At 43.0% G+C, this 20,199-nt stretch overlaps 1 protein-coding gene across 3 annotated transcripts in view; it reads left to right on the forward strand.

Annotated features, from left to right (window-relative positions):
* Nucleotides 1-20,199, forward strand: part of LOC110509575 (rho guanine nucleotide exchange factor 28) — a 111,852-nt gene that overhangs the window by 59,754 nt on the left and 31,899 nt on the right. For 2 of the 3 annotated variants that reach the window (XM_036968085.1, XM_036968086.1), the window contains 19 exons: nt 3,250-3,359; nt 3,464-3,750; nt 6,977-7,148; nt 7,355-7,478; nt 10,985-11,027; nt 11,109-11,213; nt 11,984-12,085; nt 13,292-13,415; nt 14,650-14,797; nt 15,417-15,472; nt 15,648-15,684; nt 15,994-16,123; nt 16,243-16,358; nt 16,469-16,609; nt 16,976-17,226; nt 17,565-17,690; nt 19,065-19,182; nt 19,501-19,755; nt 19,922-19,998. In XM_036968085.1, the coding sequence (XP_036823980.1) occupies nt 3,250-3,359; nt 3,464-3,750; nt 6,977-7,148; nt 7,355-7,478; nt 10,985-11,027; nt 11,109-11,213; nt 11,984-12,085; nt 13,292-13,415; nt 14,650-14,797; nt 15,417-15,472; nt 15,648-15,684; nt 15,994-16,123; nt 16,243-16,358; nt 16,469-16,609; nt 16,976-17,226; nt 17,565-17,690; nt 19,065-19,182; nt 19,501-19,755; nt 19,922-19,998 (2,522 nt within the window). The remainder of the gene's footprint in view (nt 1-3,249; nt 3,360-3,463; nt 3,751-6,976; nt 7,149-7,354; nt 7,479-10,984; nt 11,028-11,108; nt 11,214-11,983; nt 12,086-13,291; nt 13,416-14,649; nt 14,798-15,416; nt 15,473-15,647; nt 15,685-15,993; nt 16,124-16,242; nt 16,359-16,468; nt 16,610-16,975; nt 17,227-17,564; nt 17,691-19,064; nt 19,183-19,500; nt 19,756-19,921; nt 19,999-20,199) is intronic. The other variant, XM_036968087.1, reaches the window with a different exon arrangement.

The following is a 20,199-nucleotide window of genomic DNA, read 5'->3' on the forward strand; positions in this document are numbered from 1 at the left end:
CGTGATAGCCGATACCTGCATAGCTGGTGTTTTGGCAGAGTCGCAGGTGTAACTGCGTTAGAGCTGTCAAATTGTTAAACTTTGTTGAATCACCTTTGGCAGCAATTACAGCCTCCAGTCTTCTTAGGTATGATGCTACATGCTTGGCACACCTGTATTTGGGAAGTTCCTCCCATTCTTCTCTGCAGATACTCTCAATCTCTGTCAGGATGGATGGGGAGCGTCGCTAAAAAGCTATTTTCAGGTCTCTCCAGAGATGTTCAAGTCCGGGCTCTGGCTGAGCCCCTCAAGGACATTCAGAGATTTGTCCCGAAGCCACTCCTGCGTTGTCTTGGCTTTGTGCTTAGGGTCGTTGACCTGCTGGAAGGTGAACCTTCGCCCCAACCTGAGGTACTGAGTGCTCTGGAGCAGGTTTTCATAAAGGATCTCTCTGTACTTTACTCCTTTCATCTTTCTCTCGATCTGGACTAGTCTCCCAGTCCTTGCCACTGACAAACTTCGCCACAGCATGATGCTGCCACCACCATGCTTCACCGTAAGGGATGGTGCCAGGTCTCGTCCTGACGTGACGCTTGGCATTCAGGCCAAAGAGTTCAATCTTGGTTTCATCAGACCAGAGAATCTTGTTTCTCATGTTCTGAGAGTCTTTTATGTGCCTTTGGGCAAACTCCAAACGGGCTGTCACGTGCCTTTTTCTGAGGAGTGGCTTCCGTTGGACGACTCTACCATAAAGACCTGATTGGTGGAGTGCTGCAGAGACGATTGTTCTTCTGGAAGGTTTTCTGATCTCCACAGAGGAACACCTCCCTGAGCAAGGCCCCTCTCCCCCGATTTCTCAGTTTGGCCGGGCGGCCATCTCTAGGGAGGGTATTGGTGGTTCCAAACTTGTTCCATTTAAGAATGATGAAGGCCACTGTGTTCTTGGGGACCTTCAATGCTGGAGAAATGTTTCGGTACCCTTCCCCAGATCTTTGCCTTGACACAATCCTGTCTCAGAGCTCTACGGACATTACCTTCAACGTCATGTCTTAGTTTTTGATCTGACATGCACTGTCAACTGTGGGACCTTTTATATTGACAGGTGTGTGCCTTTCCAAATTATGTCCAATCAACTGAATTTAACACAGGTGGACTCCAATCAAGTTGCAGAAACATCAAGGATGATCAATGGAAACACGATGCACCTGAGCTCAATTTTGCGTCTCATAGCAAAGGGTCTGTATGTAAATAACGTATTTCTGTTTTATATTTTATATACATTTGCAAAAATGTCTAAACAATTTTCGCAATGTCCTAATTATTGAAAAAAAATGATAATTTAATACATTTTAGAATAAGGCTGAAATGTATAACAAAATGTGGAAAAAGGGAAAGGGTGTGAATACTTTCCGAAAGCTTAATGTTTAGGAACATAGCACATTAACTGGGATGACATTCACTCTTCTGGGACACCAAAAAGAGCTAGCTGAAAGCCATACCTAGAATACGCCATGCCTGCAATCTGCTGATAGGCTGACACTGTTATAGTATTCTGCCTTTCAGCAAGTGATGTGTATGTTGTCAACAGAAGAGTCAGTGAAGCCACGCTAAGTTATTGGCAAGGTTGCTAGTGGCAGCACTTGTCCTGTAGGTTACTGGCAACATTCTTCCAGTAAGTTTTGTGACTTTTAGTTTCCAGTTAAGAAATGACAAATTCACAGCAACTTTTGGGAACAAGTTGCCATTAATTTACTGGGAAATGCACAATAACCTCTTCACAGTGAAGCTCATTACTGACACATTCTCTTACCGAGTTTGCCGAACAGACAGTGTCAAAGGAGGTGCTATACTTGCATCGGCATAACCATCAAACAGTTCCACTGACGTTTGGCATAAATACTATTATTTCATCATGCCACCAAATATGCTAATGAGGTCCACCAGTACAAGTGCAGTGATGATCACACCTTATATAAAAAATATTGTGTAGAAAAATGTCTCATTATACCTACAAGGTACTGAACTGTACCATTTGATTTCATATGTGTACCAGTGAAGTGTACAGTGCCTTCAGAAGGTATTCACACCCATTGACTTTTTCCACATTTTGAATATCCCTTTGAGCATGGTGAAGTTATTAATTGCACTTTGGATGATGTGTCAATACACCCAGTCACTACAAAGATACAGGTGTTCTTCCTAACTCAGTTGCCGGAGAGGAAGGAAACCGCTCAAGGATTTCACCATGAAGCCAATACTGTCATTTAATGGAAATAACACATAACAAGTTGTTATATTTACTTTATTTTTACTGCAACTTTAGGCAAAGTACAGAAATGTATTCTTGCCAGTTTCCATTATGTCCACAGACCTGGTGGTGCAGCAGGAACTTCAAGTAGCTAGCAACCAAGAGGTTGTGAGGCTGAATCAGCTTACAGCAGCATACTGTCCTTTAACACCTGAATTTAACTGTACAAATACAAATAAATATTTAACATGAGATCGTGTTTTCATTTGCTCACATGTTGTCATGTGTAGTTTCATGTTAAATCCCCATGTTGTCATTTTTTTTTTACATGAATTTCATGAGATCATGCACTCAACGTGCTTCCATATTATCACGTGTAATTTTAATTTATCGCATGTAGCTTCACATGATGTCACATGTTATCACACTAACTTAACATTAAAACACATGTGATCACACAAGATCACGTGTTTTTTCTGTAAGAGCAACCAAGCAGCTGATATATGGGGAATAGGAAGGAATTTTTTCCATCATGTATTCTAGAACTACAAAGTCAACAGAAATTGATGTTTTTTAGCATTCCATTGCCATAAAGGCCCAATTATGCTATTCTTCTCTCAACTGGTATTGGCTAATGGAATGTTGTTTTGATGATTGTGATTGATTGGAACAGACATTAATCTTTGCTAAGCCATCATCAGCCTGTTGGTCTGTTTGTGTTTTGATAAACATCGATTAGTATATTTTAACATTATGCTGTGTTCTTACATAGCACTCATTATTTTGTGGTGGTCTTAGCCCTCTGTTTGACTGATGGCTCTCACCCCATACTCTTGGCTGTAGTTAGTCTCATTTTTCTTTTCTTTCTTTTTATTAAACTTTGTTTAACCAGCAAAAGCCCATTTGAGACGCAGAGTCTCTTTTGCAAGGGAGACCTGGCCAAGAAAGCAGCAGCAGTCAATACGTAATTTAGCAACATTTATCATTATCATTCATTCTCCTTGTTGTGTTGTTTTCTCCAGTGAAGTCCCAGACGACCCACCCCAGACGAACCCAGAGACAGTTCTCCCACTCTGCTGTGGCAGACAAATCAGCCTCCATCATCAATGGCAGGAGTCAGCTCTCCACAGAGGTACACCACTTTACCATAACTCACACGATTGATGATATGGTATATGAGCAAATACTTTATTGATCTTTTTATCTGGTGTTTCTCTCTCTCTCTCTCTCTCTCAGGTGGATGACCTCAAGACCAAGGTTAGTGTTGCCGGGGTAATGAGGGACAGCTCTGTGACTGACAGCAGGGTGTGGGACACAGTGGACTCAGAGGTCCTCCTCCAACAGGCCACCGTCACCCCTCCACCCCGACCTCCCTACGGACTAGAGGAGCAACAGTCCCCCTTCGTCTCTTCTTCTCCCTTGTCCTCCCCTGCTGACCGAGCCCTCACCCGACTGAACAGCCTTTCCCACTCATACCTAACCAATCAGAGAGGGAGCCCACCTCTGGAGTCACCTAACCTCAGGTATCAAGCTCATTAATGCAACCCCCTGTTACTCAAGCCATTGGGTTTCTTTTTAGATCAAGAGAAGTTCTCTTTCAATTAATTGTTTCGATATCTCACATGTGGGATATGGCCAACTCCCGTATCGCAAACATGCTCTCCGAAGCCAGGTAGTGTCAACATATAAACCCTCATAGGCCCCAAAACTATGATAGGGGCAGCAACCTTAAAGAGGAAAGGGTCTAAACTATCTGACCCAGATGTATTTTTTGAGTCAAGTTTAAGGAGCTCCTTTAGCACTTCAGACTCAGTGACCAACTGCAGGGAGAAACTTTGTAGCAGGGCAGGGGAAAAAGAGGGAGGAGCATCGGGGCTCGTCGCATTAGAAGGGGTGGGAGATGAGGACATTTTGGCTGGGCAAGGAGGCATGGCTGAGTCAAATAGGAATCCTGATGAAGTGGTGATTAAAGGGCTCAACCATGTGCTCCTTGTCAGTAACAACCACATCATCAACATTAAGGGACATGGGCAGCTGTGAGGAGGAGGGTTTATTCTCCAGGGGCAGGATTCACAAAACACTTCTTAAACAAACATTTAAGAAGCTTCTTAAGAAGCTTCTTAAGAGTTCGTAAGTGCAATTCCTCAACAATATCTTACGATTTAATGCTTTTCTTATGAACTCTTCAACATGTTTGTTGTTTTGCAACCAATTTAGTTAGCTATCTAGCTAGCAATGGCATCATGTTAGCATATTTTGTACTATGATTACTGTTCTAAAACATGTTCTTGGGTTTAAAATAACAAAACTGAAACTTTCAGATGAAGTTTGAGTGAATTAAACATGTTCAATTGCGTTTAGGACACGAGTTTAGCTATCTTGGAATTAAGAACATTTCCAATAACTTTATTTTCAATAATCTAATTTCTTCTTAACTTTTTGCTTAAGGAAAAACATAAGAAATACAGCAAGAAAATTTCCAACAACCTTTTTGAGGAATAGCAACTTTGCTTAACTTTCTTCTTAAGTCGACAGTTAAAGAAAAAATGGCAGTTACGAAATGCATTCTTAAGAAGGATTTGTGAATCTGGGCCCAAGTCTTTAACCGTTTTCCAGAACTTCTTGGGGTTGACTCACAGAGAGAGTACTGCTCCTTAAAGTAACTAACTTTGGCCTTCCGGATAGCCTGAGTGCACTTATTTCTAATTTGTCTGAACGAGAGCCCGTCAGCTTGAGTATGCGTATGCCCAGCCTTTCGCCAAATGGAATTCTTGAGGTGGAGTAAATTTGCCAGATCACGGTCATACCAAGGACTGAACCTGTTTTTAATTATAATATTCTTTATGGGGGCGTGTTTGTTAACAATACCACTGAAAATATCAAAAAAGAAGGTCCAAGCATCTTCATCAGAGGGGATCGAGCTGATTCTATACCAATTTACAGAGGCCAGGTCATGAAGAAAGGCTTGCTCATTAAAACATATTTTGCAAGCGTCTATGACAAATCAGGATCGGTCGTTTCACTGAGCAGCCATTACAAACAGTGATCACTAAGGTCATTACAGAAAACACCAGACTGATACCTATCAGGATTATTTGTGAGGATAACATCAAGGAGAGTAGCCTTTTCTGGGTGGTTGGAGTCATACCTTGTTGGATTGGTAATAATCAGAGAAAGATTTAGGGAGTCCCATTGCTTTAGGACTTGGTCAGATGGTTTAAGCATGTCCCAGTTTAGCAGGACAAATGATCAGGACAAATGATCAGGACAAATTCAGACTTAGTGTAAGGGGAAAGGAGAGCGCTTAGGGCATTTAGGGTACAGGTCGGTGCTAATGGTGGACGATAACACCCAGCAACAGTCAAAAAATAGCTATTTAAAAGTTTAATGCTTAAAACCAGCAAATACAATTATTTGGGGACAGACTTGGTGGAGACAACCTAGCACTGAATGTGTTCCTTGGTAAAGATTGCCACTCCACCACCTTTGGAAGATCTGTCTTGCTGAAAAAGGGTATAACAAGAAAGGTTAACATCAGTGTTCAAAACACTCTTAACCACATCTCAGTAATGACCACACATCTGGATTGGAGCTGTGAACCCACACTTTCAATTGATAGATTTTAGCTAATAAGCTTCTAGTGATAATGTGCAGAAAACCCAGGCTTTTACGAAATCAGTGAAGCAAATATCAGAGCATAAGTCAAAATTAGGGCTTGCAATAATAGATGGGCCAGGGTGTACATGCACATTTCCAGATATCATCAGCAGCAATACAACCAGGGCATGGCAGAGGACAGTGAGAGCTCTGACGTGTTGATTTATGACATTTGAATGTGCATTAGATGGCAACAAGATCATATTGTACAGCAATTTCATCAGGTAACATTAAAATAAAGCCAGCGAGAGTTGGTTAGAATAGGATAGGAGGCCAAGAGTCCATGTAACCAATAGAGTGTCAGAGTCCCGAGTGTGGAAACAAACAGTCTGTCCCACGGTCAGATAAACAAGCAAATTCATAGTCAACAAAGCAAACAAGAGTCATGAGGCAAATAGCATAAAGCACCAGAAAAAAAAATATAGCAACTTGGGGCTAGCCATTGTAAGTTCAGAGTCACTCGCCCCAACAGTGCGTGTGTTGGAGGCGAGCGAAAGCTCGGGAGAGAGGGGGGAGTGTGGTGGGGGTACCTGTACCAGACGAGGAAACAGCTTAAAAGGTAAGATAAAGGTAGTTCAAGAGCTTTGAGATATCATATCTGCATTGTTGACTGAAAGAAACCAAAAGTTCTGTATCACAGTTCTGTGATACTGTACTGCGATAATAAACTAAAGATTACATGTCATGTATGATTACATACATTGTTAGTTCTTACCTGAACAAATATATTCAGTATTTTCTCATAGTGTGAGGCTTTCTCTATGTGGATACTGTATGTGCAATCCCATACTGTATGTGCTGAAGCCAATTAATTTACTTTTACCTTGCGCCAGCGGTTGGTTTCAGCACTTAGAGTATGGATATGAGGAGGCTGTAGTAATAATATAATATATGCCATTTAGCAGGCACTTTTATCCAAAGCGACTTACAGTCATGCGTGTACAGATTTTTATGTATGGGTGGTCCTGAGAATCGAACCCACTATCCTGGCGTTGCGAGTGCCATGCTCTACCAATTAAGCTACAGAGGACCACCAGTTCGTCAGATGAGCCTTTATGTTGAAGTTCCCTCCTCTCTCTCTCTCCCTGACAGCCCCAGTCTGGTAGCTCTAGTGATTGACAGTGAGGAGGAGGGGGTTCTGGAGAAGTCTCCCTTCTCTCCTCTTACCTTTGACCCTCGTAGCAGCGGGGACGACACCGCCCCAGACCTCACCTGCACACGCACACACTCTGCCTCCTCAGTCGGTGACCCCACCCCCACAAAGGTACCATGCAGAAGCTTTCTTGTCCACCCTCACACACAGAGACTCACATAAAGAAATGTCATCGTTTCTCTCCTCCTCCTTTGACAATCTACTGACTATTCCACTCCAAAGGACATATATATTAGGGCCAACTGTAAATCTAAAATGTATATAGTTCCTCACCATTGTGTTGACCTAAGTGTTTATGTTGTGTTGTATTTTTCCAGGATATGGGCGACCAGAAGATCAGACACCGCTCCTACTCCTACTCCTCCCCCAAGATCAGCCTGCTGCCCTCCCGCTTCTCCCGTGACACCTCAGCCCAGCCTGCGACATCTGACCTCAGCCCAGGTTAGCGTCCATGGGACCTTTTACAGTTATTAACCCCCCCATTGAGAAACCCTTCCTGAGAACTTTCCCACTAGGCACACAATGGTTGAATCAACATTGTTTCCATGTCATTTAGTTATTTTTTTATACATTAAACCAACCAGGAATTTTTCTATATATATATATATATATATATATATATATATATATATTTTTTTACCTTTATTTAACTAGGCAAGTCAGTTAAGAACAAATTCTTATTTTCAATAACAGTGGGTTAACTGCCTGTTCAGGGGCAGAACGACAGTTTGTACCTCAGCTCGGGGATTTGAACTTGCAACCTTCCGGTTACTAGTCCAACGCTCTAACCACTAGGCTACCCTAGGCTACCCTGCCGCCCCGAATAGATGTTGTGTTGACGTCTGTGCCCAGTGGGTTATTACTTCGATTGGAATAAAGGTGACAGGGTTTTCTGAGAACATGATGATATTGATGGTCCCATCACTTCCAATGCCTTGTTTGTCTTTGTATGTTTGGTCCTGTCCTTCTATATGTAGTAACGGTCTTCAAAATGGATAAAAGGTCAAAAATACAGCTCTGATAATGGAGTAAGACACTCAACTTTTTTTTTCTAAAAAAAATATTGATTGAATTATAGCACATAAAAAATGGTATAATGAGAGAGACAAAATCTATGGAATCCAGACATTTTGGTGTGACTTCAGGAATTCAATGGAATGTCAAGTATACAGTGCCTTCAGGAAAATATTCAGACCCCTTGACTTTTTCCACATTGTGTTACGTTACAGCCTTATTCTAAAAATGTATTGCATTGTTTTTTCCCTTATCAATCTACATACAATACCCCATAATGACAAAGAAAAACAGCTTTTAGAAATAATAGCTCATTTATTACAAATACAAAACTGAAGTATCACATTTACATAAGTATTCAGACCCTTTACTCAGTACCTTGTTGAAGCACCTTTTGCATTGATTACCTCATCGAGTCTTCTTGAGTATGACGCTACAAGCTTGGCACACCTGTATTTGGGGAGTTTCTCCCATTCTTCTCTGCAGATTCTCTCAAGCTCTGTCAGGTTGGATGGGGAGCATTGCTGCACAGCTATTTGCAGGTCTCTCCAGAAATGTTTGATCGGGTTCAAGTCCAGCCTCTGGCTGGGCCACTCAAGGTCATTCAGAGACTTATCCTGAAGCCAATCCAGTGTTGTCTTGTCTGTGTGCTTAGGGTTGGGTTCTTGTTGGAAGGTGAACTGTCGCCCCAGTCGAGGATCTCTCTGTACTTTGCTCCGCTGCACAGCTATTTTCAGGTCTCTCCAGAGATCGGGTTCAAGTCTAGGCTCTGGCTGGGCCACTCAAGAACATTCAGAGACTTGTCCCGAAGCCACTCCTACATTGTCTTACCTGTGTGCTTAGGGACGTTGTCCTGTAGGTGAACTTCCGCCCCAATCTGAGGTCCTGAGCACTCTGGAGCAGGTTTTCATCGAGGATCTATCTGTACTTTACCCCGTTCCTCTCTTCCTCAATCCTGACTAGTCTCACAGTCCCTGCCGCTGAAAAACATCCCCATAGCATGATGTTGCCACCACCATGCGTCACCATAGGGATTGTGCCAGGTTTCCTCCAGATGTGATGTTTGGCATTCAGGCCAAAGAGTTCAATCTTGGTTACATCAGACCAGAGAATCTTGCTTCTTGAATCTTGAGTCTTTAGGTGCCTTTTGGCAAACTCCAAGTGGGCTGTCATGTGCATTTTTACATATTTATGGAACAATTCAGTCATTTATTGTCGAACTGGGATTCCTGGGAGTGCCTTCTGATGAAGATCATCAAAGGTAAGTGAATATTTATTGTGTTATTTCTAACTTCTTTTGACTCCAAATGGCGCATATTTCTCTGGCTGGATTGGGCTCTGAGCGCCGTTCTCAGATTATGCTTTTTCTGTAAAGTCTGACACACCGGTTGCATTAAGGAGAAGTCTGTCTTTAACACTTGTATCTTTTATCGATGTTTATTATGAGTATTTCTGCAAAATCACCGGATGTTTTGGAATCAAAACATTACTGCACGTAACGCGCCAATGTAAACTGAGATTTTTGGATATAAATATGCACATTATCGAACAAAACATACATGTATTGTGTAACATGATGTCCTATGAGTGTCATCTGATGAAGAACAAAGGTTAGTGATTAATTTAATCTATATTTATGCTGTTTGTGACTCCTATCTTTGGCTGAAAAAATTGCAGTTTTTTTACTTGGCGGTGATCTAACATATGTTATCATATCATATGTTGTGCTTTCGCTGTAAAGCATTTTTGAAATCAGACACGATGGGTAGATTAACAATAAGTTTATCTTTCATTTGCTGTATTGGACTTGTTAATGTGTGAAAGTTACATATTTAAAAAATATATTTTTGAATTTCGTGCGCTGCCTTTTCAGCAGAATGTTGTCGAGGGGTTCTGCTAGCGGAACTCCTGCGCTAGATGGGTTAATGTGCTTGAGCCAATCAGCTGTGTAGGGGTGGTGTACAGAAGATAGTTCTATTTGGTAAAAGACCAAGTCCATACTAGGGCAAGAATAGCTCAAATAAGCAAAGAGAAACGACAGTCCATAATTACTTTAAGACATGAAGGTCAGTCAATCTGGATTTTTTTTCCAGAACTTTCCTTTCCTTTCCCATCAAGCGCTATGATGAGAATGGCTCTCATGAAGACCGCCCCAGGAAAGGAAGACCCAGAGTTACCTCTGCTGCAGAGGATAGGTTAAATACAGTTAACTGCATGTCAGATTGCTGCCCAAATACATACTTCGCACAGTTCAAGTAACAGACATCTCAACATCAACTGTTCAGAGGAGACGGTTGAATTGAATTGCTGCAAAGAAACCACTACTAAAGGACACCAATAAGAAGAAGAGACTTGCTTGGGCCAAGAACCATGAGCAATTAGACCGGTGGAAATCTGTCCTTTGGTCTGATGTGTCCAAATTTGAGATTTTTGGTTCCAACTGCCGTGTCTTTGTGAGACGCAGAGTAGGTGAACGGATGAACGGTGAACGGATGTGGTTTCCACCGTGAAGCATGGAGGTGTGATGGTGTGGGGGTGCTTTGCTGGTGACACTTGTCTGTGATTTATTTAGCATTCTGCAACGATATGCCATCCCATCGGTTTTGCTCTTAGTGGGACTAATCATTTGTTTTTCAACAGGACAATAATTCAAAACACACCATCAGGCTGTGTAAGGGCAATTTGACCAATATAGAAAATAGGAAAAAGAAAGAAAAACCCTTGAATGAGTAGGTGTGTCCAAACTTTTGACTGGTACTGTAGGTGTGCTTGCATGTCAGTATTTATGTAGGGTGAGGGCATAGGCTGGCTAGGCTATCCTGCCAAATCACAGTGTAAGCTCAACATTACTGGGTAGGCAGGGGTCATCCATAATGTTGCTCATGCTGTTTCATTTCACACAGAGGGTTCATGTTCTGTCTTGTCCTCCACAGAGCGGAGAGAGTTCAGCCTATCAAAGCAACCTCAAGAAAAAAGGTATGTATCCACTGACGTAGTGTTTGTCCAAAGTGAGTGTGACATTTTTACAGTTCCATACAGTTTTCCCCTAATTCCCAGGCTCTCCAGCCTTCACCAAGACTACATGGTTGGTTGCTGGGCGACCGAGGGCTGTCTCTGTCGTGGAGTTCCTGGTTGTCTTCATATCAAGAAAAGGGGTGGCAGGTAGCCTAGCACTTAGAGAGGCTAGCCAGCAACCGGAGGGGTTGCCAATTCAAATTCCGGATCTGACTTGTTAAGTCTGGCGGGAAGTGAGCTGGCAACCGGATGGTTGCTGATATCAAATCCTACATGCCGTTGTGCCCTTGAGCAAGGCACGTAAAACCCCCACAATAACAGCTCTTTGTTTAACTCCAGGCTTTGATTGTATAACTTTGTTAGTGTGCCACAGCTTGTAGGGCTGTTTTAACCCTGTGTCACAGGTAGTGGCGTAGAGATATGACACTTTTTTTAAAAATCAGTACCCAAACTGTTTTTGTAGACTAAACTGTAAGCCCATTGTGCTCAGACAGTGTTTATTTAGCCATGCAAATGTTGTCCAATGCAAATTTCAAATACAAGTACTGTGCTCAGATGAAGTTAGGCTAATGCACTGTAACTTTGTGACACAGTGAGTGTAGTAGGATTCACTGTATAAGTATCCTTTGAGTAAATGGCTCCAGTAAAAGTGGGACGACCAAAGAAAAGGCATCCTCTTTGTTTCCTGCTTCACTATGTCCTTCATTGTGATGAGATGCTGCCGGGAACCATGCCAACTGCCTTTGTCCTCCCTCCATTCAGGAGTTAAAATGTCCTGAATGCACATGGTCACAGCACTATAGCGCCCTCTAGAGTATGTTTCCTGTACCTGTGCGCATGTTAGTGTATGTGTGTGTGTGTTAATGTACTGTATGTATCAGAGCTGTGTGTGTAATGTGTGTGTGTGTCCCCCCTAGGGAGTTAAAGTTCCGTAAGCGTGCCCAGTCTGCCGACGACGAGGGCAGCGTTGAGCTGGCAGAGTCCCTCCAACACCTCACCCTCTCAGAGTTCCTCAAAGAGTATGTGGGCATCGCCCCCTTCTGGGCTGACAGCCTTGGCCCTTCCTCTCCAATGGGCAGATAGCCCATAGCTTTTAACCCTACAGTAACTCCCCTGATCTGGAAGCCAGCCATCTAGTCCCTAGCTTCAGCCTCTAACCCCTTTTAAGTCAACCATTTTAACCCTAGAACTCCCCTGTGTGCATCGTGACATTTAACGTCTATGTTTGTGTCCACAATGCTCTCTGCCTAGCATGGCATCAAAAATAACCTTTCGAGATTGCACTTGTATGCTGTTGATGTCAATGAACGAACCATTTTGATTACCATACGTGTGCTGCATGTGTCTGTAACTACTACTGTGTAACCCTTAACCCATAGTGCTCTACCACTGACTCAGGGTGAAAATTAATTGCTTTGTAACACTAAAACTTGTGGCAAACGAGCTGCCACCAACTTTAAGTAGACGACACCTGAATGATGGAGTTTTGACCAGACTTTTTGCTTGTCTTAATTCTGTAATAAACATTGATGGTTGGCTTTGTGTGGTGCATGTGCTCCAACTGTACACTTGATCCAGCCTGGTATGACCATCACAGGCTGATTGAACTACTAACCATGTACCATGTTTACTATAAGGTTTGTGCTTTCACAAGTTGTGTGCGGAGTTAAAACGTTTTTGTTTCCACGTGGCCTCATTAGCTAGGTTTCCATCCAATTGGCGGACGATTTTCATTTGAATACTCAAAATTTCAACTCTACTGAATGTTTTGACCCAAAACATGTTGAGTTATGTAGCGTATGTGCCCATTCTGGTCTTTGCACATGCACTCAAGCAAACTACTCGCAGATATAAGATGAGATTCCTGTTATGGGCAAAAGAGTGAGATACATTTTAATTGTCAAAGGGAAGAAAATAATCGTCACCAGAATAAGACCCTCGGTATTTATTGAAAGCAACATCAAGCTCATAAACCGTACACTTTCACCACCCTGTGAAGTTCATCATAACTTATTTCATCTGTAGTAAAAAAGGTTGGATGGAAACCTGGTTATAGATGAAATACTAAGTCAGAAGATTACTACTCGCAGAAATGACTGAGTAAAAATGTATTTGAGATGACCAGGCAGAAATAAAGATCAGCAAATAAGACTGGTATGGATACCGTTTATAAAACCAACATATTTAACGTCACATATGATGCTGACCCCATTGCGTCTGAACAGAATTGAAGAAGAGGAGTGGGACAAGTACAACATCCCTTCCAAGGTAGCGTCAGAGAAATACAAAGTGATTCGTACCTTCAGCTTCCTCAAGAGCCGGATGTCGAGCACACGCAACAAGAACAAGGTAAACACTATTTTAACACTAATCGTGAGACTAGGTCAGCACTAATCTTGCCGCCAGACTTTACATTTAGAGCATATGCCATGTTCGGAGACGTACTCCACTAGACTAAATAATCAAAGACAGAATGTACACACCGACTGACCACTCAGTCTAAATCTAACGATCTACAGCTATAAGGACTGCATGACATACCCATAAAGGGCTATAAATACAATATAATTGACCGTCTATTATCACAAAAAAAAAGTTGTGCTGCTATTATCACTTAATTATCGGATACAAAAGCCTATTTTCAAGCGACTTTGGGTTGTTGAAAAGCGCTACATAAATACCATGTATTGTAATAATAATAATGATGATGATGAATATAATTATTATCATCATCCCAACCCTTCTCCTTATACTGTAGTATTCACATCAGGATCTGTGCTTCACATGATGACGTCACGCCCTGACCATAGAGAGCTTTTTATTCTCTATGGTGGTTAGGTCGGGGTGTGACTAAGGGTGGGTTATCTAGGTGAATATATATGTCTATGGTGGCCTGGTATGGTTCCCAATCAGAGGCAGCTGTTTATCGTTGTCTCTGATTGGAGATCATATTTAGGCAGCCATTTCCCCATTGTGCTTTGTGGGATCTTGTCTAGGTATAGTTTCCTGTGAGCATTATATTAGCGTCACATTTCGTTTGTTTGCGTTATTGTTTTTGTTCTTTAAGTTTCTCCTCCAAATAAAAAGATGGAAACATACCACTCTGCATCTTGGTCCGCTCATTATAACGATCGTGACAGATGACAAGAAGCAGGAAATGTTTTGGGTAATAACTGTAACGCAAAACACCACTCGAAACCCTTGTGTAGCTTCTTTCCTTTTCATCATAAACCCTTTGTTGGTGAATCCGCATTTACAAAACCCCCCCAATGTGTTAATGCAATGCTCCGTCTCCTTCACAGTGGACTTTAAAATGGGCTAAAATAAGGCGGGGATCCTTCTCACTCAAACTGCCTCAATTGGAGTCAGTGCACATGTGTGGCTATTTCATAGTACAAGTAACCTGACTGATATTGCTTTAAGTCGAGTCTAGCCTATGGTGTTACAGTGTTACAATTACATGATATGCTTTGATGTATTGTGGCTGAAGGGTTTTGATGTAGTTACAGTATATGGGTGTGCAATAACCCGCCTATCCATACCTCTGATGTTCACCCCTGTGAATCTACCCTGGTTTTCCAAGGGGAAGGAGAAGGAAAGGGAGAAGGAGGAGAGAGACAAGGACAGGCAGCAGAATGGACATCGCTTCTCCACGGGGTCCTGTGCTGGACCCACGGTCTGTCTGGTCTGTGACAAACCTGCTACTGGCAAGGAACTTCTGCACTGCTCCAGTAAGTAACACAGTTACTCAATCTGTCAATCAAAATGTATTAATAACAGCCTTTGTACCATAACAATTAACCAGTAGTACATCACCTGATCAGTCAAAACAAACAACAATTTGTCGCTCAATGTTACAAACATACAAGCATATCTCAGTGATCTGTACACTTCTGAACAATGTAAATGAATTGAAAGATATCACATATTTATGGTTAATACAGCATACCAATACATATTGTATCAAGAAAAATATACTGTATAGGCTTTTTTTTGTTGCATTCGACAATGATAATATAATTGACAATGATGGGGCGGCAGGTAGCCCAGAGGTTAGAGCGTTGGGCCAGTAACCGAAAGGTTGCTGGATCGAATCTCCGAGCAGACAAGGTAAAAATCTGTTGTTCTGCCCCTGAACAAGCTAGTTAACCCACTGTTCCCTTGTAGGCCGTCATTGTAAATAAGAATTTGTTCTTAACTGACTTGCCTAGTTAAAGAAAGTTTAAAATAAATTAACTTTAATTCGCAATTTTTTTGCTGGACAATTATAGGACTGAATTAATATACGATCCTATTCTATTTCCAGTCTTTAGTTTTTTCTCTTTATGAACCTATCCCTCTCTCCCTAAGGTTGTACACTCATGGTCCATAAGGGTTGTAATGACTTTGCTCCCCCGTGTCTAAAGGTGAGTTTCAGCCTGGATACTTCTGCCCCGACCCACAACCACACACACAAACATAGACACATCTACTCCTCATCTCTCTCTGTTGAACAAAGTGATCTAGTTGGAATGTTTGGGTTGTCTGGTATCCTACTATCCTTCCTTTTGTTAATATTTTTTTACAATTTTAAATCTATAGAAACTTGTGAAGAACCGAACGGCATCTCTCCCGCAGAGTGAGTGTTACATTGCAGAGTTCAAGGGTCACTGACTAAGGACCTTATTACTGATGAATGTGTTTTGTAGTTTATGACTGTGTTTTTCTTTCTTTCTGCTTGCATTTTGTATTTATATTTGGTGTGCGTATTTTCTGTAATTCAATTCATCTGTTAAAGAGACCTTGGTCTCAGTATGACTCCCTGATAAAATAAAGCGTAAATAAAATAAAATGTCACAGCTCTTTGTTGTCATCATGTGAAGCACACAGGAAGGAATGCTGAAACAATAACACCCCTCCCCTCCCCTCCCTCCTTCATACTTCACAGTGCGAGACAGTCCCTCTTCATGTCTGATCGCCACCTCAGCCTCTCTACCTATGATGAGCCAGAGGGACAGGAGGGAAACAGCCTCCCTCCCCAACCCCCTCTCCAGTAGCGTCCCGTCTTCCACTGACAGGTCAGCTAAGCATCCGCTCACTCACACACTCACCCACTCGCAGTATATTACAGTAAGCTTGTGATGAAGATTTTTTTTGCGATGATGCTTATGTCATTGACATATTGTCACTCTCCCAGCAGGCTTAGCGAGAGTCCGGAAGTGGTGTCTGACAGGAGATGGAGTCCTGGCCGATCAGAGGAGCTCCTACAGACCACGGAGTCATCCTCCTCCACTGACTCCTCCCTCGGAGAAGGTACTGCAGGGACGGGAACCCAGAAGGGACAATTGGAAAAGTGATCATCTTAACGGTTAAAAGGGAAAAGTCACCATCATGTTATTTTCGTCCCCCCTCTCGTCCTGTAGACTGTGTGGACACCGGTCTCCACAGCGACCTGGCTGCTGATGCTCTGGACTACGAGGCTGAGTCTTGGAGTCTGACAGTGGAACACAAGTTTTGTAAGAAGCAGGACAAACGGGTGGTCAAGAGACAGGACGTCATCTACGGTGAGCTAACGATGTACTCAGAACAGTTGAACCACCATATGTAACCTAACCCTGCTGTTTTGTAGTACAGTTTTGAGTTATGAATGAGTTATGACTTATGAAATGTTATGGGCCGTAGCACAGGAATGTTTATGGTTTGTTATTATGCTATGCCCAAGGGATATGTTTGTCTAGAGGGACCTTTGTCATCTTTGAAATGTGGGTAGTTAGTTTGAGCAAGACGAGACGCGGAATCGCAAAAATGTACACGTAATGCATGGTTGTTTGGGATGCGAGATGATTTGTAGATCTGCGATCCTGCGCAGTCCAGCTGCAATGTAGTAGATCTCAAACACGCACTGTTTTTGTGTGTGTCCGTCCTCTCAGAGTTGATGCAGACAGAGATGCACCACCTCCAGACTCTGTGCATCATGGCTGAGGTCTTCCGGCGAGGGATGAGGGAGGAGGTCCAGCTGGACGCGGGCGCCGTGGGGCGTGTCTTCCCCTGTTTGGACGAACTCCTCCTCCTCCACCACGACCTCTTCAACCCCATGAGGGAACGCCGCCACAGCTCTGCCCGGCCATACGGGAACAGGAACTACGTCATAGAACGCATCGGAGATGTTCTGCTGCTACAGGTGCACTGTTAAAATGAAGTGCTTGTAACAACAACAAACCTTAGATTTTCTGGAGTGGGGTCGGGGCGGAACAGTATTGTACTTTCTGTCATACGGTCAGGAATCTGTGGAGACAGAATTAACTTACAACCCCTAAAATTACATGGAAGTGCTGATTCCACCACAAAACATGGATAAATACAGATATGTTTTTGTGTGTCTGTAACATTGCCAACATCCACTCACTCTCTCCTGTAATTCAACCTCAATAGACATGACTGTGGTATTAAACTGTGACTGATTGAGTACGTTGGCTCAGCATGAGTGCCTGTATAACGTCTGTATAATTTTGAGTGCAGTTTTCTGAAGAGAACGCAGAGAGGATGAAACAGGTGTATGGAGACTTTTGCAGCCATCACACTGAGGCAGTCACCTTCTTCAAAGAGCTACAGCAACACAACAAACGATTTCAGACCTTCATCAAGGTACGGGCTTGTCTGTTTATGACACCTCTATAAGCCTCAAGAGTTACACCACATGGCCAAAGTATGTGGACACGCCTTTAAATGACTGGATTTGGCTATTTCAGTCACACCGTTGCTGACAAGAGTATACAATTGAGCACACAGCCATGCAAACTCCGTAGACAAACATTGGCATTAGAATGGCTCGTACTGAAGAGCTAGGTGACTTTCAACGTGGCACCGTCATAGGATGCCACGTTTCCAACAAGTCAGTTAGTCATATTTCTGGCTTGCTAAAGCTGCCCCGGTCAACTGTAAGTGTTGTTATTGTGAAGAGAATGTAGGAGCAACAACGGCTCAGCCATGAAGTGGTAGGCCACACAAGCTCATAGAACGGGACCGCCGAGTGCTGAAGCGCGTAGCACGTAAAAATCATCTGTCCTCGGATGTAACACTCACGAGTTCCAAACTGCCTCTGGAAGCAAAGTCAATACAACAACTGTTTGTCGGGAGCTTCAATGAAATGGGTTTCCATGGCCGAGCAGCCGCACACAAGCCTAAGATCACCAATCGCAAAGTGTTGGCTGGAGTGGTGCAAAGCTCGCCGCCATTGGACTCTGGAGCAGTGGAAACACATTCTCTGGGGTGATGAATCACTCTTCACCATCTGGCAGTCCGACGGACAAATCTGAGTTTGGCGGATGCCAAGAGAACAAACACTACCTGCCCCAATGCATAGTGCAAACGGTAAAGTTTGGTGGAGGAGGAATCATTTTCTGGGTCTGTTTTTCATGGTTCGGGCTAGGCCTCTTAGTTCCAGTGAAGGGAAATCTTAACGCTACAGCATACAATAACATTCTAGACGATTCTGTGCTTCCAACTTTGTGGTAACAGTTTGGGGAAGGCCCTTTCCTGTTTCAGCATGACAATCCCCCCATGCACAAAGCGAGGTCCATACAGAAATGGTTTGTTGAGATCGGTGTGGAAGAACTTGACTGGCCGGCACAGAGCCCTGACCTCAACCCCACTGAACACCTTTGGGATGAATTGGAACGCCGACTGCGAGCCAGGCCTAATCGCATAACATCAGTGCCTGATCTCGCTAATGCTCTTTTGGCTGAATGGAAGCAGGTCCCCGCAGCAATGTTCCAACATCTAGTGGAAAGCTTTCCCAGAAGAGTGGAGGCTGTTGTGGCAGCAAAGGGGGGGACCAACTCCATATTAGTGCCGATGATTTTGGAATAAAATGTTTTCCGAGCAAGTGTCCACATACTTCTGGCCATGTAGTGTATCTTGAGAAGATATCTGGAGAAATTATTAAAATAAATTAAGTTAAATTGTCTTAAATATTCCACTTGTGACTAATTATTCACTGTTGATTGTGTGTTTCTATAGCAACAAAGTAATAACTATTTGGTGCGGAGGAGAGAGATCCCAGAATGCATCTTGTTGGTGACCCAGAGGATAACTAAGTACCCTGTTCTGTTGGAGAGGATTCTACAGTACACCCAGGGTCGGTCTGTCTGCCTTTTTTCTGCTCTGTTGCCCACTGCTGTTAGGATCAGATAAATCAAATCAAATCGTGATAACATGACCAGGCTCGTTTTTGGTGGACAGGTGGTCTTATCATACAGCTCAGCTATCAGTGATAATATACAGCAGTTACAGTAAGATATTCCATGAAACATTTGTTGTATTTGAAATGTAACTTCCATACTGATATGGGGCTGGTAATCGGATGTATAGTTTTGATCCTACTACTCCAATGTGCCTGAATATTTTCTCTCTCTCTCTCTCTCTCCTCCCTCGATCCCCCCTCTCCCTCTTTCAGAGGACAGTGAGGAGCACAGGGATCTCTCCAGAGCTCTGGTTTTGATCAAGGAGGTGATCGCGGCTGTAGACCTGAGGGTCAGTGAGTTTGAGCAGGGTCAGAGGTTACAGGACGTCCTAAACCGGATGGACAACCGTAGTGCTGCCAAGCTGAAGAATGGACACACCTTTAGGAAGCAGGATGTTCTGGTGCCAGGCCGGACCCTCAAACACCAGGGCCTGTTACTGTGGAAGACCGCCACCGGACGACTCAAAGGTCCGAGGCACTGATCTATCAATCAATCAATCAATCAACCAATCAGTCAATCAATCAACTGATCAAGCAATACATGAATCAGTCAATCAATCAGTTTCACACTAATGATAATATTGATTAGGGATTGCATTGTTCACAATTGGTTTGCTGTCTCTGATCTCTGCAGATGTCCTGGCTCTCCTTCTCACCGACACACTGATCTTCCTACAGGAGAAAGACCAGAAGTTCATATTCGCTGCTGTGGTATGCCTGTGAAATGGTCTCGTCACATTTGCTGTTTATGGAGTAAGACAAAATAAACTCTACCGTTCAATTCAGTTCCTTTGGACTCGGTCTGATAGCTTTGGGCTGCTGCTCTCCATTTTATTATATCGGAGGGGTTGGGGAAAAAATGCATCCTGGATGAACTAATAAAGTATATCGGATCATATATGGGGGATTGAG

This window comes from Oncorhynchus mykiss, chromosome Y (genome assembly GCF_013265735.2).
Source record: "Oncorhynchus mykiss isolate Arlee chromosome Y, USDA_OmykA_1.1, whole genome shotgun sequence".
Lineage (NCBI taxonomy): Eukaryota > Metazoa > Chordata > Actinopteri > Salmoniformes > Salmonidae > Oncorhynchus > Oncorhynchus mykiss.